General features: G+C 30.9%; 1 protein-coding gene across 1 annotated transcript in view; it reads left to right on the plus strand.

Annotated features, from left to right (window-relative positions):
* Positions 1 to 18160, plus strand: part of SI (sucrase-isomaltase) — an 82012-nt gene that overhangs the window by 17491 nt on the left and 46361 nt on the right. Inside the window, 10 exon segments of the mRNA XM_029938748.1 lie at positions 452 to 565; positions 5461 to 5545; positions 6532 to 6649; positions 7102 to 7273; positions 10678 to 10794; positions 12754 to 12908; positions 13992 to 14076; positions 14869 to 14925; positions 15828 to 15952; positions 17507 to 17595. Of these exon segments, the coding sequence (XP_029794608.1) occupies positions 452 to 565; positions 5461 to 5545; positions 6532 to 6649; positions 7102 to 7273; positions 10678 to 10794; positions 12754 to 12908; positions 13992 to 14076; positions 14869 to 14925; positions 15828 to 15952; positions 17507 to 17595 (1117 nt within the window).

An 18160-nucleotide genomic window follows, 5' to 3' on the forward strand; every position in this document is an offset into this window, starting at 1 on the left:
GGGGTTTTTTTGGCTTGAATTTCTTGGAAGCAAATGCCTTGGAAATTAAACTGTGTACTTTTTTTTTTAAATCAGATAATGAATATATTGTATAGTTTCTTTGTTTGTTTGTTTTTGACCTAACCTATGAGGATGTTAAGAAATAAATTTAGTTGCAAATAGCAAATAGCAGCTTCATCTCACGTTCTTATACTTTTGCCTTCCTAAATGCCTTATGCTCTCTCTTTCTACTTTACTCTCATTTCATACATTTTATTTTATTTTTTAAAATGCATTTTAAAATAAGCCTAAGATTATTATACATAGAGATGGCACACGGATCACATAAACTTAAAGCAGTATTATAGTTTTAGTACTTTTTTACTATTCTCACCTACTCAATAACTTTGAATTGTCATTTATTTATTCTTCCTTTTATATATGTATATATATGAATGATCTATTTTTTAAGGTATGGCCAGGATTAACAGTATACCCTGATTTTACTAATCCAAACTGCATGGATTGGTGGGCAGATGAAAGCAGCATTTTCCATCAAGAAGTAAAATATGATGGACTTTGGATTGTAAGTAGCTATTTTAAACCACTGATTTTGGAGAAGTAACATAGAATTATTTTTCTATTATAAAATTACTAAGTTGACAATATTAATTTTGTAGTATTAGTTGAACAGAATTTAAATTTTTTTTAATATTTTCCTAGAATGTATAAATTCATACCTGTCATGTTCTTGGGTGAGAAAAGAATCAGAAGTAAAAGTAAAAATTGAGTTTTCTTCTTCAGTGATATACTTTATTGAATAAATTTCATTTCTGTCAGTAAGTTGCCATATTTTTATGACTAATAATTTATGTTTGAAAACGGTTAACAAGATTTAGAGGTAAGTAGTGCAATTCTGAAAACATTTGTTGTAGTCTACAGTATTCAAGCAATCGCAGCACTGTGGATACATAATAACAAATAAGCAGTTTAGAAACTGTATTCTTTTAAAAAACATATTTACTTATTTTGAGAGAGGCAGAGTGAGAGGTCATGTACGCATCTGCACACACACACGAGTGGTGCAAGGGTGAAGAGAGAGGGAGAGAGAGGATCCAAGCAGGGTCTGCCCCATCAGCCTTACCTGGGGCTCAAACTCAGGAACCCTGAGATCATGACCTGAGTTGAAATCAAGAGTTGGACGCTCACCCAACTGAGCCACCCACCCACTCCTAGAAACCTTCTCTTTAGTAATTTATGGACTAGAACACATCAAAATTGAAAAAGATTAAGTGTTTTATCTTAAGATAAACAGCAACAGCCAAAATCCTAGATTACCGGTAAAGCTATTAAAGAAAAATGATGTTTGAAAATTTCTTTGAATGAAGTTTTGTATCTATAGCTATTGATTACTTGTTTCTGGGTTTACCAATTAGAATGCCACTGGATGAGAGCCAGTGATTTAGTGTCTTTTGTTATGAAAACTGCAACCACATTTGGTGAATGAAACTATTGGTGATCCCAGAATTCTGTTTCAGGGGAAAAAGTCTAATAAACTTGAATACAGAGGAACATCAGAGATTTTGTTCAGATTTATTACAACTGCACAGAATTTTGGAAGGAGGTAATAGATGTCTTAGGGATAGCTATTCTTTTCTTTGTCTGTTGAGTTACACAGTAGCTCTATTTTTGTGAAGTGCTCATTATGCATTCAGTGATTATTAATTACTTAGTTAAGTGTCTATTTTGCACTCAATACGTCAGGTATGTTGTGGAGAATACAAAGAGGAAAATTGTGTTTTTAGTTGACAACATGGAACTGAGTTAGAGGTTAGCATACTCTTCACAATTCTTATGATGAATAGAATGAAGATGGAGAGGTTTTAGTTATTGGACACAGAATTAGTAGAGTCACAATAATACCTAGCAGTTGACAGAAGTAACAAAACAATTTGCACTCCATTTTTGGTTTTGTTTTTAATTCCAGCTCCAATTTTAGTTTTATTCGTTAAATTAAAAATTCTGGGTTTTTGTTTGTGCTAATGAATTAATTTGAGTCCATTGGAGCAGAGTTCAGTATAACTGACAACTTGGGGGTAGTGAAAGGGGATCTGCGCTGTAGAAAGAGGTTGCTTCATTTTCTGTCTCCACTGAGACAAATGCAGCACCTGGGTCAGCTGCAAAGAGAGGGAGGGGCGGGAGGAGCAGAAGCATCTGAGAACGGTAGAGCTGTTCTCATACTAATAAAACATAAGCATTTGACTAAGTTTAAAAGACAAAACACATGATAATCAGTATGTTTTCAAACCCCACTAAACATCCCTGAATTAATTTATATGATGTAAAAGCAGTGGTTATTCTGCTTCCAGCTTTTACTTGAATAACTATCAAAGCTACTGATAAAATTCTTTCCTTAATCCTTTCATTTTCTTCAGCTTATTCTGATAGAATGAATATGCAGTGAAACAGAGTATTCTTATTTAACTGAAAATATTTTTGTCATATTTAAAAATAGTGTCATAATTCCCTAAATTTCTAACTTAAATGCAATTCTAATGTTTTTTAATATTAATTGTAAAAATTAAACTCAATTTGGAAAATGATGTGGACTTACTTTTCATTGAAAAACAGATTTTTATACATAGACATATAATATACTTGACTTATCTTTTTTTGCAACATTCTTGAGATAACTTCCTAATACTTGAGAAATAAACACCTAATGCATTTGGTATAATAAAGACTGAAGCTGTGATTTCAAAATAACTGTACCCGTCAGTACTTTTAAAATCCAAAGATCATTTCCACTGTTGTGATCATGCTGTTACTGTGATTTAATTCTTAAAAGTCTAATAAGCAGAATTTCTTCGTAAAGAAACTCAACAATTTAATACATAGTTCTAGGAAACTTAAAATTCAGTGAGAAGATATATCCAAACATATTCATATATCTAATGAACTAAGGACTTATTTGCTTATATTCTCTCTACATTTTATAAGATTCTTATAACTAATTATTTTTAGAATTTTTTGAAAAATTGGGCTGTTTTTATTTAGATTTCATTTAAATATGAAGTGACAAAATTGTGAAATGCCAACAGAGTTTTAAAAATGTTTTTATTTTAAAAAGTTGCCAAATTATTATACACAATTTTCAATGGATTTTAAAGAAAAGAAACTTCAGAAACATCACTATAAATGGTGTTGACAATTCCTAGGGATGACATTACTTGATTTGGAATGATTTAAATGATACTTGAATATCTATAGATGTACTTATTACTGTCAATTCACTGAGGCCTTTGCCTCACTACCTCCACTGCTTTTAATCTGCTGGTTGTATATTAAAAATACTAATTGAGTGCATTTTAACATTAAATACATGCAACATCATTTAAATAATTTGCATGAGTTAGAGTAAAATACTTTCAGAATTTTCAAAAGTGTAAATATACAAAATACATTAAAAGAGATACCAATAAGTTCTATTACATTATGTATAGTATGTTTATCTGTCAATAACAAATCTTGCCAAGTAGGATATTTTAAAAAGAGTTAATCAAAGAGCAATTATTGTGTTTATTATAAAATGTGTTACAAATTATGTAAAGATATTTAGTTTTCTTTCTTTTAGTAGATTAATACATTTACCTTCTTGTATACACAGGACTCTTCCCTTATATTGTGAACTGGTAAAATCAGACAATTGATTTAATCTTGTTTACTTGGTTGTATGATAAAAAATATTTTATTTTATTTTAATTTTTATTTAAGTTCCAGTTAGTTAACATATATAATAACATTTCTTTCATGTAAAATAAATTAATCTATCTTTAAAATTATGTTTATTCTTAAATAAGTGATGTCTATTTTGAGCGAATATTGAAAGATCTTGGGAATTTTATTGCAAATTTGAAAGTATATAAAATTCAAATAAAATAACGTAAATTTCATAGTTAAATGTTTTACTTTGTACTTCCTCAAGAATAATGACACATAAACAATGCTAAATAGTTTAGACAAAGAGTCTTAAAATTTTAAATAACGCAACTCAAATACCAATTATGAATTTCAGCAGTTGAAATTGTTTTTAAATTTTATTTCTTTCATGGATTCATGAAGAAAATACTTAGGTTCACCTAAAAATATTGTCTGTATAACTATAGTTTATCTTTTTGTTAATTTTACTGGACATAGGACAACAAAATTGAATATAATATTCCAAGTAATTTCAATAAAATAACCCCAATACTGTAGTAATACTACAAAATGTTCCTTCTTTGTGACTATTAAGAAAATATTTGGGGTGTGGGGCACCTGGGTGGATCAGTCAGTTAAGCATCCAACTTCAGCTTGGGTCATGACCTCATGACTCATTTCCATTTCTTAGTTTGAGCCCCGCATCAGGCTCTGTGCTTACAGCTCAGAGCCTGGAGCCTGCTTCAGATTCTGTGTCTTCTCTGTCTATCTCTGCCCCTTCCCCTCTCATGCTGTGTCTCTCTGTCTCTCTCTCAAAAAAAAAAAAAAAGCAATAACATTTTTTTAAATAAAGTATTTGAGAAATGAAAACATTTGTCTTTTAATAAGGAGAGATTTAGTTTGCAACTTTAATTTTCACAGTGATTCCATTTGGGCCTGGTGTGGATGGGAGAAAGAAAGAGTAATAAAGAAAAATTATTTCTTCTGAAGAAAAACAATGAACACGGGACTTGACCTAGTGTGAAGTCTTTGTGAGAGCAGAGTCTGCATATTATAGACGTGGGAAATAAGTTTCAAAAATGTGTAGAGGTCGAACAGTGCAATAAACAGAGAAGGAAAAAGAAATACATTACTTTTTGAGCATGTGTAGTGTGATGTATAATTTTATATACATTATCTTTTTAGTTCAAAGACTTTATTATTTTAAATTATGGTCACAGGACTAGTATGTAGCAAGACCATATCGGAGCTTAAGTTTACATGGCAAAAATCTATAAGTACGTCCCCACACTTCTGCCTCTACGAGATGTTTAGGTCACTGGTTCTTATAATGTGGTCCAGCTGCCCTCAGCTTTCCTGAAATGTTCCAGGAATTCAGTAAGGTTCATACCTATTTTCATTTAATGCTAAAATGTTATTTACCTATTTTCACTTTCATTCTCTCATGAGAGTGTAGGGATGAAGGGCTATACAAAACGTGCTAGGCCTCACGGCTACCAATGCACATCATAGAAACTAGATCAATGTCAGCTAAAATGCCAAACCATGGTGCATAAACGAATGTGCCAGAAGTGTGGCACAATGGTGGACTCACAGTAAGAACACTGCTACAACTACTTAGAAAAGACAGTTGCTTAATACTTACATTGTTATTAATGTTTTATAGGTATAATTAAAACTAGGTTATTAAACACACTTTGGTTATATACGATCCCTGCATCTCAGCTAAGATACCTCTGTTACCACTTAAAGTCTGCTGTTCTTCACGTTATATCCATTTAGGACATGAATGAAGTTTCCAGCTTTGTTCAAGGTTCCACAAAAGGATGCAATGACAATAAACTGAACTATCCACCGTTTACTCCTGGTAAAATATATTTGGTTATTTATTTACTTACCATTAACTAAGAATAATTTTCCTGGGAAATTCTAGCCTATATGTTTAGGTCACAAACCTTGATACAATTTTGAGTCCCTGAAATCAATGTGATTTTGTTTGTTTTTGTTTTTCTTTTGGGCTAAAATGTTATGCTTAAGAAGAGAAGAATGATTTGAAATTTTGACAAAGCTCATTAATTTATCTTTATCACTGATACACTGCCAATTATCAAATAATTATTGAAAATAAGCAAAATTTTTGAAATTAAAATTTAAATGATCACTTTATTTTCATAAGCATTATGCTGTGATTCTGAGCAGTTTATAGAATGAACCTAATGTAAATAGTTACATGTCACATATTCTAAAAAGTAAGTTTTTCACCATTAAAAGTGGGTAATAAATATTACCAAAGAAAGATTTGCTCTTAGGAGAGAAGAGATAGGAATAAGAACATCTGAAGAAAGATGACAATAATTATGGTGTCACATAAGCCTGCAAATTGAAGTGCAATAAAAAACTGAAAATCAGAGATTTGAATAGTTTGCAATTGTGTAACAGAATTACAATATATATCGTATACAAGATATATACACATAACATATATATAGTATACAAGATATGTATATAACATATATATGGTATACAAGATATATATATATCTGAATAAATTATATCTGAATAAACCTAGAAAGCTTTAAAAGAGTATATATTTGTGTGATGTATAATACAAATGGGTATTTCTATGGATTTATTTGGTATTGAACTTTGAAAGCAGAATATTTCTTAATGTTTAAGTGTAAATCTTACAGTTAATCAGAATTAGAAGGTGGAACCCTAATTAAAGTTTAGTTTAAATTGTCTTTCATTTCTCTTAAAAACTAAGTATGGCATTACAAAACACATTATTTAAGGAAATGAAGTTTAAAATGGAAACTATCTATTAAGAAACATTTCTGGTATATTTTTTCTAAGATATTCTTGATAAACTCATGTATTCCAAAACAATTTGCATGGATGCTGTGCAGCACTGGGGGAAACAGTATGATGTTCACAGCCTCTATGGATACAGCATGGCTATCGCCACGGAGAAGTAAGTGCAGTTTCACTCGAAAACCACTTTCATACCTATTGTCTAGAAATATGCTATAATATACTAATATAGTTGAAAGATAGCAAGAATAAGAAAGCAAAGATAGTATTTTCATGGTATAAGTACTTTTACTAATCTTCATGAATTTGGAACTTAATCAAGAACTATGTGGTGTCTCAATTTAACTGTGGTTCTTTTTTAATTCATAGACTTAAATTACACCTCAAAATTTTGATTCAGTTTGCTATCTCTGAGTATAATTGTGTTCTCAGCATGAACTGCACATTTGGCCTGGGAGAGTAATGTGGTAAAGGATATCAAAGTCTGATTTCCTTTCTCTGTTTGATTGAAATGTATTTAATTAAATATTGATAGATACAAAATTGGTATGAAAGATGGATAAAAATTTATTTAAAAATAAATCTTACTTACTAATTTGCTTTTATTTTTAGAGCCCTAGAGAAGGTTTTTCCTAATAAGAGAAGTTTCATCCTCACACGATCAACTTTTGCGGGGTCTGGAAGCTATGCTGCCCACTGGCTAGGAGACAACACTGCTTCGTGGGAGCAGATGGAGTGGTCTATCACAGGAATGTTGGAGTTCAATTTGTTTGGAATGCCATTGGTAAGCAATTTAATACAGTGTCATTTACAAAAGCCATGAATTACTCTTAATTTTGTAATGTTGTGATCTTAATGATTTTCAATAAAATGATTAAAGGTATGTTACAGAAAAATTCAATTTTTACATTTAGGAAATTTATGAAAAAATAAGAATATGGGTGATACCTATAACATTTTAGCCATCAGAATGAGAAAATGGATATATAAAATTCAAGGAAATCAAAATAATACATGAAACAAATATCTATATAGAGAAAACATAGGAAAAGCTTATATAAAATAAAACCCCACATAAGATGGTAGGGAAAAATCCAAATGTGTTGGTAATAAAGGTAAGTGTCAGAACTCTAAATATCTTTAAAATGCTAGATTGTCAGGTTTTTTAATGCCTTTTGTTTATTTTTGAGAGACAGAGTGAGACAGCATGAGCAGGAGAGGGTCAGGTCAGAGAGAGAGGGAGAAAAAAAATCAGAAGCAGGCTCCACGCTCTGAGCTGTTAGCACAGAGCCCGACACGGGGCTCGAACCCACGAACCATAAGAACATGACCTGAGCTGAAGCCAGACTCTTAACTGACTGAGCTACCCAGACGCCCCTACATTGTCAGTTTAGAATAAAAACCAATAAAGCTGTTTCCTGTATTTAAAAGAAAAAAATATTAAAGATAAAAAATAAAGACAGGTAAGTCTCAACTTTTAAAAGCAGAGAAAATTTTTTTTAGGCAATTCTGGATATAAAGAATCTAATCAGTTTCAATGTCAAGTAAAAACCATATTCAGTGTTAATACTGAACACAAAAGAGGGTCACTACATAAAAATAATGTAAAATGTGCTGGGAATTTATAGTGGGTCATTTATTCCTTCTTTAACATGCATAAAACAAAAAGAAAACTAAAAACAACCCAATAAGAACAAAAACCACACACACACACTTGCTATTCTTGACTAGGGAAATTAAAAAGCACATTACAAAATGATTCAGGAACCAGCCTGAAATGAAATAGTGGGGAATAAATCCTTAGAACTGAATTCTAGCAATAGTACTTCATATCAAAACTGTAGGAAGTCAACTAAATTTGTTTTAGAGGAAAACATAGTCTTAACTGCTTAGATTAAAAACAGAGAAGGCATTAGTTCAGAGAAAGCAAAGTTTCTAGAGAAAAATTAACAAAATGAAATTACAAAGGTGACTTTGGAAATTTGAATAAAACAGACCAATTGTTGGCAAGCTTTGCCTAAAAAAGAAGTAAGATATAAGCAATGTTACAATGAATTTTAAGATAAGGTGTTATTTATTTAGAAAGTAATCAATGCACAGTACCAGGAGTAAATATTAAAAGTAAATGTAGGATGTTTTTAAGAAAATTTTAAAAATTTTTAAGAAAATTAAATAAATGTTCATAGATAATAAAGCTTAGTATATTAGAAATATACATTTTTCCCAAACTATTAACCAATTTAAGTGATATTCCAATTTAAACTATAAAGTGAAAATTGGGAACATAAAAAATCATTTTAACTTCATGTGGAAGATAATGCAGTTTAAAGAAGTAGAAAAGAGCACAAGGATTCACCCTATCCAAGGAAGCAACAATATTGCACAATTCTGGACTCTGTATATTCAAAGGGAATAATGTGGGGGTGCCTGGGTGGTTCCGTCAGTTGAGCATCTGGCTTCGGCTCAGGTCATGATCTCAAAGTTCTTGGGTTTGAGCCCCACATCAGGCTCTGTGCTGACAGCTAGCTCAGAGCCTAAAGCCTGTCTTCAGGTTCTGTGTCTGCCTCTGTCTCTGACCCTCCCCTGCTCACACTGTCTCTCTGTCTCTCAAAAATAAATAAAACATTAGAAAAAAAGAATAATGTGACATCATAAGGGATAGGTTCATGCATTAATTAAATACATTAACTGATAGCACTATCACTATAAATCAATGACAAAAGCATTAAATATTCATATGGACAATTGACTATACATTTAAAAAAATAAATAAAATGGGTCCATTCCTCACATCGTACACAAAAATCATTCCCAGACAGATTAAAAACCTATGTGTGAAAAGTAAAACTTTAAACATATTAGAAGAAAATTTGAGTAACTCTGTGAGGTTAGGTTAGGGGTATAATTTCCTAAATAGATCACAGAAGGCACAAATAATAAACATAAATTTGACTACTGCAAAATAAACTTCTGTTCATTAAATGACTATTTTAAATGTTAAAATGACATTTTCAATTTATATAGCCAATAAATGACTAATACTCAATTTAAACAACCTACTGTAAATTTGTTGAAAGTAAAACAATGGAAAAATTAGCAAAGGATGTAAAGAGGTAAATCTGTAGAAAGAAAAAACAATATAAATTCAGTAAAAATATGAAAAAGCTCCCAATAGTAATAGTAAAACAGAGAAATACAAGTACAAATTTTGGTGAGGTATACATATCATATATATACGTAGCAAAAATTAAGTCTGAAAATAATAGGAATTGACAAGAAATGGAACAAAAATTTTTTCATTAACTGTGACTGTGCTTACTAATGATTACAACCAGTTTTGATTAAGTGATGTGTATTTCCAAGAAACCAGAGGAGTAATCTTAAAAAAATATATATATAAATATATATTAAATATATATATAGTTTCATAGAATAATATTCACAAAAAATCCTGCATATAAGTTTTATTAGGAGCATTTTTCATAGTCATGAGATCACATATGTTAATGTGGATAGAAACCTAGAGCCACATTAATATGAGTGAATATCACAAGATAATACCTTGAGAAAAAATGAAATACAAAATGCCATTTATATAAAGTTAATAAACATGCAAAACAGTACTATATTTTGTTTATGGATATTTATATACTATTTAGAAAAAAAGAAATGCTTGTTAACATTTAAATAAATGTAAATATACTAAATTAAGGATAGTAGTTTTTCCTCGAGGGTCCTTGAAGGAAGAAAAATGAAATTTTATATGTCTTCATGTTAGAATGTTAGCAACTTTTTTTTACTATTTTACTATTACAGTTATATATTATAAATGGAAAAAATCAAGTCATGGGAGAGGAGTTTTGGATTAAGAAACAACACATTTTAATAATGTAAATTCACACTATACATCCGTGAGTTAACAAGGATTAGATAAACGGAGAAAATAAATACATGAGACCAATGGTGTAAAAAAAGGCAATGAAAAAATGTGTAAATTGATACAGTTAGACTCAAATAAATAGCAAAAATGGAAAATAAAAAAAAACTAAGTTTAGGAAGAAAATATGAAGAGTGTAAAATGAAAAGATTGTAAGTAATGCAAATTAATCTGTTGAGGCATAAAATGTGATGCCCTGGGCAAATCTGAGACTCTTTACACTATGAATAATATATATATTTATTATTTAGGTTGGAGCAGACATATGTGGATTTGTGGTTGAAACCACAGAAGAGCTTTGCAGAAGGTGGATGCAACTTGGGGCATTTTATCCCTTTTCCAGGAACCATAATGCTGATGTATATGAGGTAAATGCCTCTCATTCTCCATGGTTTGAAATAAAACCAATTCTAGTTTTAGCACTGTACTTAAATTCATATCTATAGAAGCTGGGGCTGAAAGTTTATAGCACAATTTGTAAAGAAGATTTAGAAGTCCTCTTCTCAAGGCCTATAAGCATTTTGTATATTTAAAAAATGGTCAAAAAGGAATCATGTAATCTAATGGGCTCACAACATAAATATTTTATTTGAGCCTAAAGCATATACAAATTCATCACATCATTTTAATTTAAATTAACTTAATATTTAAAACTAAAGCCAAAGGTTTTTGACTCTGGATCCTTCGATTCCAACAACGTAAGTTCCAGGTAACTTTTCTTTCATAAAAAAATGTAATATAATGTTAAGGATTTCCCGATTTTGTTTCATTAAAGAAACACAAAATATTCAAGGCACTGAAAAAGTAGCTCAAGTCCAGAGTCTTTCTATAATAAGCAAAACTGGAATGAGAGTTGGGAAAAAAATAGAACTAACACTTACCATATGCATCTGAACTGGTGGGAGTGGCTGTACAAAGGCATACTGAAGTACTAGCCCTGGGAATTCAGGGTGCTCTGGCCTCTTAGAGGCATATTTCTCAGAGGAAGTGGGGAAATTAGATGAGACCATTAAGTCAATTAAGTGCATGTTAGTTAGGAAATGATTTATTGTTCACACACTAGTTACACCTAGGGCCTTCATTCTGTTGGAGAAGAGGGACAAACACTCAGAGCTCAGCCTGGAAGGAGGCATGACAGAACAGAAGGAAGAGGCATAAATTAGAGATAAGTCATTTCCTAATCCTCTGAAACATGCTCTCAAGAAATTTGTGCTCATGGGAGATACTAATATGAGTTATATTCCACTGTGTTTTCATTTCTGACTTCAAAAAGCAGATGCTTGAGACAAACATGATAGAGATTTATTGGTGAAATACTTGCGAAGGATAAAGGAGAGGGGGAGGAGAAAATGAAGAGAGCCTTCACATCACAATAGAGGTCTGAATATGGTGACGATGAAGGCAAGGAAAGAGGGTTTTTAGGGAGAGTCACACACTGCAGCCCAATTCTAAGGAAGTTTCCACTCAACCCAGTGGTAAGTTCTCAAGAGAGCAAAATTGACCTTGGAAATATCCTATATCTTCCATGAATGTACCTGAATAGTAATCCCACCATATTCATTGATTAGCTGGGAGCAGCCCAGAGGAAATGTCTTCCGGGTAAACATGATGGTTAATCAAGAGAGGCAGTAGCTGGTGCCCTCAGTACAGTTTTGCTACTCGTAACACTGGACCCAAGCAGGTTTGTTCACATCAGTGCACCTGGGCCTGGAGAGTCCACTGACTCAGCAGGAAAGCTGTCCTTCAGATCACAAGCCTGCGTGCTGGCCAGGCAGCTCTGTTTCTGTATCTCTGAGCCAGTAGACTACCTGGGCTTTTTCTCCTAATGACAAGGACAAAGCACAAGGCAGTAAGTCCTCAGGCAAGCACATTTCAAGCCTTTACATGATTGTGTCACATGTACTAAGACTCCATTGGCCAAGCTATGTCACTTAGCACAAAGTCAAGAAGTGAGGAGGTACACTCCACTTTTAGTGATAGGGATTGTAAAGTTATACAGCAAAGGTTGGGGGTACAAGGAAGCATGAAAACTGGAGACAATAATTCAATCTACCACAAATAATATGTGAAAAATTCATTAAAGTATCTTTTCATCTCTATATAAAAATGAAAAATTCCCAGTTTAAAATAAACTTTGACTAAAACATATCCCAATGAAAATATAGAAACTAAAAATACATACTTTGCTGATGAAAGAAGAACAATTTCAAATTTTTATAGACAAAATAAAATGTATATAATTTGCATTTCAAAAATAGCTTAAATGCTTCTCAATTTTCATTCACATTTTAACTTTTTAAATGTCAATTTCTCTTTTTATTCCATAGCATCAGGATCCAGCATTTTTTGGCCCGAACTCTCTTTTGGTTAATTCATCAAGGCACTATTTGAATATCCGCTACACCTTATTGCCTTTCCTGTATACTCTGTTTTACAAAGCCCATAAGTTTGGAGAAACAGTAGCAAGGCCAGTTCTTCATGAGTGAGTGCTATGTTCAAGAATTTTAATATTTTTCCAAATTATGTTCAGACATATATTGAAAAACTAACGGAGATTAGTCAAGATGTCAGATAGATTTCTGCTTTTATTTTACATTCATATGAATCATTTGATGTCCTGTGGAATAATGGTAGTAAATAAATATTGTTAATTAAATGAATTGGACAAGATTAAGCTAGAAATGTGGGAATTGAATAAAACTTAAAAGAAAAAATATATAAGAAATACATTGGGTATGGGTGCATGGGTGGCTCAGTCGTTTGAGCGTCCTGCTTTGGCTCAGGTCACGATCTCATGGGTTGTGGGTTCGAGCCCTGCATCAGGCTCCGTGCTGACAGCTCAGAGCCTGGAGTCTGTCTTTGGATTCTGTGTCTCCCTCTCTCTCTGACCCTCCTTTGCTCATGCTGTCTCTCTCTCTCTCACTCTCAAAAATAAATAAAACATTAAAAAAAGAAAATGCATTGAGGAAATTGTTAGTAATATTAAATATGCAATTATTGAGAACATATTATGTATATATTGTCAAAATCATCTGAGTATAGATTAAGGGTATAAAATAGTCACAGAGCAATGAATGAACTGTATATTTTGATCAAAACAGAACCTTTCCTCAAAAAATTACTTTCAAATCCAGAATAAAACAGCAGTTTACAATGAAAAATTTAAAGGGAAGAAAGCAGAGTATGAAAGATTTCTGGTACTTTATGAACCTAGCGTAGAGGAGAAAATGAATTAAACAGAATAGTTGCTTATTACAGATAACAGGTATATTTATCATATATGATAAATTTTTTTAAGCCCAGATGAACTAATTTCCTCTCACTTGCCTCCTTTCTCCCCCTCTTCTTTCCTTCCTTCCTTCCTTCTTTGAGTATCAGATGAACCATAAGGAGAGAAGAACCATAGATTCAGAATGACAGGTCAAAATGCAGAATTAAACCTAACAATTATTCCCTGGAAAGAAAACTGAAATGATAAACCCATCAGGGAATGTAGATAAACTTTCTTTTTTTACCTTTATATTGTACACATTGTCATTAAGTAGCAGATTGTCATTATTCTTAGGTTTTATGAGGATACGAATTCCTGGATTGAGGATACCCAGTTCTTGTGGGGCCCCTCATTACTTATTACTCCAGTTTTGAAAGAGGTAGGTGTCACAATCCTAATGCACTTATTAGTTTTAAAGGAAAAGTTTTAACCAAATCCACACTAAATTATAAAAAACATGCAACTTGTTAATAAATAAACTCTATTGAGTACAACAGACTAATTGTAGAAGAAATTCTACATGTAGAATTCTAAAAATAATAATGTAGAAGAAATTCTAAAAATAATAAAAATGCTAAGTAGATTTATGCTTTTCAAATATATATTGTATAACTCAGGAAAATAAAATTATATAAAATTAGTATTCTTCTTAAAAAGAAAACTTTTTTATGAAATCAAAATCAAATCTCATAGTAGTAACAATGAACTCTCATTTAACTAGACATAGGCATTGAAATTTTTATAACTTTTAAATAAAAGTGTTATTGAAAGTCATATCATCATATGAACATATTGACAATATAGCAGAGTGAGCTATTTGGTATTTACCTATCATTTAAAAGTCTGTAGGCCCATGGAAATATACAGAAATGAATGTGTACAATTGGCAATTACCATGTAGATTATAACAATACAAATGCAAGTATGCATTGTTTTCAGTTGTTACTTAAATTAATTTCAACTTTGCTTTTGGTGTGTTTGAACTTATTATATTACGTAAAACTAATAAAATGGTTGATTATTATTTATAAGAAATATGGGAATGCAACAATACAAATAAAGTTTTTTTTCTTGACCATTAAAACTCAACTTAATATCTAGTATAATACTCTTCTGATAAACACTAAAATAAACAAATCAAAAACACATAAATTATCTTGTTTTATTTTAGGGAGCAGACACAGTGAGTGCATACATCCCTAATGCTACTTGGTATGATTATGAAACTGTAAGTAACTTTAATATAATACTAGATTCACAAAGATTATACTGCCAAACATCTGCATGTGGAAACTTAATTCCAAACATATAGTGTATCTAATGTCAGCATTTGTGTGATTAATATGAAAATAATGAGTAATTCCAAATTTGAATAATGGGTAAAATTTGTGCCAGTATACATGTTTGTTGCACATGAGCGAGTATGTTTCTTACATGTGATTAATATAAAGTTATATTCTTTAGTATAAAATCTAATATTATTTATTTTTAGATTACAGAAATACGAGTCAGGAGTAATTTTAGGAAGTAGTGGTGACTTATTTTCATAATTTTCCTATTTTGTATATTTATCTTATTGCCAGAAGAAATGAGTACTGAACTAATCCTCAACATTCATTTTTATGTGGTACATTCAAAAGTTTGGGAAAGGTTTCCATTTCAGCCTTGAAAAGGCAACACTGTAGCATTCATATACAACCTATTTTTTTAATTCACTAAGACCTTATAAGAAATATTTATTTTTAAAGGCATTATTTTGCATATTGCTTACTTTTGCTAAGCAGACTCTTTATTCTTATAGAAACAATGATTTTTTAAAAGCTTTTTAAAGATATGCTTAATTTTAAACAAGAACAAAAAATAAAAATAGGGCTGGTTAAGAATACTAATTATCTGAGGGGAAATAGATTTCTCTATGTTGGGTTTTTATTTTAGGGGAAAAATTTTTCTCCTGCTTTGTTCAGAAAACTGAACAAAAAGTTTATTTTAAAGTTCAAAATCAGCATATTCATTTAGATGACATGAATTGCTCACAGTAAAAATTACTTCTATGTGTAAATTTGAATTATTGTGAAATGAGTTTAAGTTTTTAATAATACTGAAAAAATCTTTTTAACTCCCAAATATTAGGGCGCAAAAAGGCCATGGAAAAAACAACGTGTTAATATGTATCTTCCAGGAGACAAAATAGGATTACATCTTAGAGGAGGCTCTATTATCCCCATTCAGCAACCTGCTGTAACTACAACCGCAAGGTAAAATGAAAAATCATTAACTGGAATCTGAAGCATAAGTCAAATGTTAGTATTTCTATTTTATTAAGAATCAAAGATTAATATTTTGGTTTTTTTACCAGAAGATATTTAATGTAGGGAGAGAATTCTTAAAAATAATCATCATTTATAAAAAAAAGATTCAAATTATATATTATTATAAATTTCCTGATTTAAAGAATGAACATAATTACACTTACATAGGATATGTATATTTAGTTAATTGCTTATTCTTTTTTGCTTATTCCTAATAAAAATATGAGAAATTAAGTAAATTATATAATTGCTTAAAAATCAGTTACATACTTAGTATTCAACACATAAATGACACAATGTCTTTATTTCTACTAAAATGTTTTACTTTTAAATTGATAAATGAGGTGGATAATTCTGTGTAGGGAAAGAACAAGATAGAGACAAAGTTGTTCAGTAAGAATGAATTTTGGAAGTATTTAAAAAAAAGAAAAAACTTGAAAATTCTGGCACTGAAAACTTGAATTCATTCTGGGTGCAAGGGCACAGAAGGTGTTATATTCAAAACACATTATTTCCTCATATTCTGCAACATCCCAAGAGATGGTCACTCTCCATTCCTTATCGTGCTGTGTTTCCTTCAATATACTAAGACTATCTGGAGTCTTATAGGCAGTGTGTTCACTCCCCTAGATTATAAACTCCATGAAAGCAGGCACTTGACTTTTCCCTGCTTTAGTCCCCAAACCAGTAATAATGTCTGGTCCCTAATCTGCTCCCTGGTTTCGCTAAATATTTGTTGAAGGAACTCTTATATGAGTGAATGAATGTGCTGTAGTGATTTAATGATTTTGGCATTCTACAAATGATTATTTTCAGACTGCAACTGTTTCATGACTGTGTTCTCCGACAAATTAGTTATAGTCCAGAGCTGTATTGAACACGAGAAGCATACACTTTAGTGAGTGTATGCAGGATGGAATATATTCTCTTAGGAGCAGTTGCCTGGACTGCATAGCCTCGGTGATACTATTTTAGATTTAAAGACCCACAGTAATGTATAACTAAGGAAAAGTTTTATTGATCATGTATCATTTCTCATGATAGAATTAACTTCATTTTTAAGGTTATTAGATATTTCACTAAGCATTAACTTTTTATACTGTATTTTTCATTTTTATGAATATAAGATGTAGCTTTGACAAATTGTAAGGTACAGTTAATTGAGGTACGGCAAATACATGTTAAATATATTCTGCACTCATAAGGTATATTTAATTTTTCGTGTTTGAAGTATCATTATACTGTTTCAATTTTGCTTGTGTCCTACTTAGCCTCCAAGCAATTCCATATTATATTTATTATATTTATTTCTATGGGTATAAATTATTTTCACATGGACAAATTATTAATAAGTATAGATTTGAGTTTTATTGATATCAGTGTTCTTACATGAATGCAGTACTCCTACAAATCCATTAGGTTGCAATGGGCTAATTTATAGGATATTTCACTATCATAAATTTACTTTGAATCACAAACGCTCCCAAACTTACTTAACAGCCGAAAGAACCCTCTAGGACTGATAGTTGCATTAGATGAAGCTAACACAGCAAAAGGAGACTTTTTTTGGGATGATGGTGAAACTAAAAGTAAGTATCCTGGAATTCAACATTGTTCTTTAAATTCTAAATATTAAATGCCTTTAAATGGTCATTCTGATGCTGGGAATATTTGCCTTTATTGATACATACATCTATTTAAAAAGTGTCACAAGCTTTATTTTTAATTCTTGTTTTTATCTATTTTAGAATATTAAGGTACTTTATGAAAATTAGCACTGTTGTTCAAATTATAAATATTACAATATTTAGTTTTGGCTATTAGTTCATTGTCAAGGTCTTTGACAAGTATAGATATATTTTTCTATGAGATTATTACCTTTAATTAAAGTAGTTAATAGATTCACAGATAGGCAAATTGTATCATATTTTCAGCTCTCAATGATTTTACTGTAAAAAAGGAAAATGAACATTTAAAAGTTTAATTAATTAATATTAAATTATTTAAGGTAAGAATGTAATCATATAAATGATCACAATTTAGTTATTGTCTTTAATTTTATTTCATGAGCCCCAAACTTGAAAATGCAGTACTCCAAATGATAAAAAAAAATGAGCCATTTTTTGCTAATATATCATGATGCCATAGTAAAAA

The sequence above is a fragment of the Suricata suricatta genome, chromosome 5 (genome assembly GCF_006229205.1).
Source record: "Suricata suricatta isolate VVHF042 chromosome 5, meerkat_22Aug2017_6uvM2_HiC, whole genome shotgun sequence".
NCBI classification, from domain to species: domain Eukaryota; kingdom Metazoa; phylum Chordata; class Mammalia; order Carnivora; family Herpestidae; genus Suricata; species Suricata suricatta.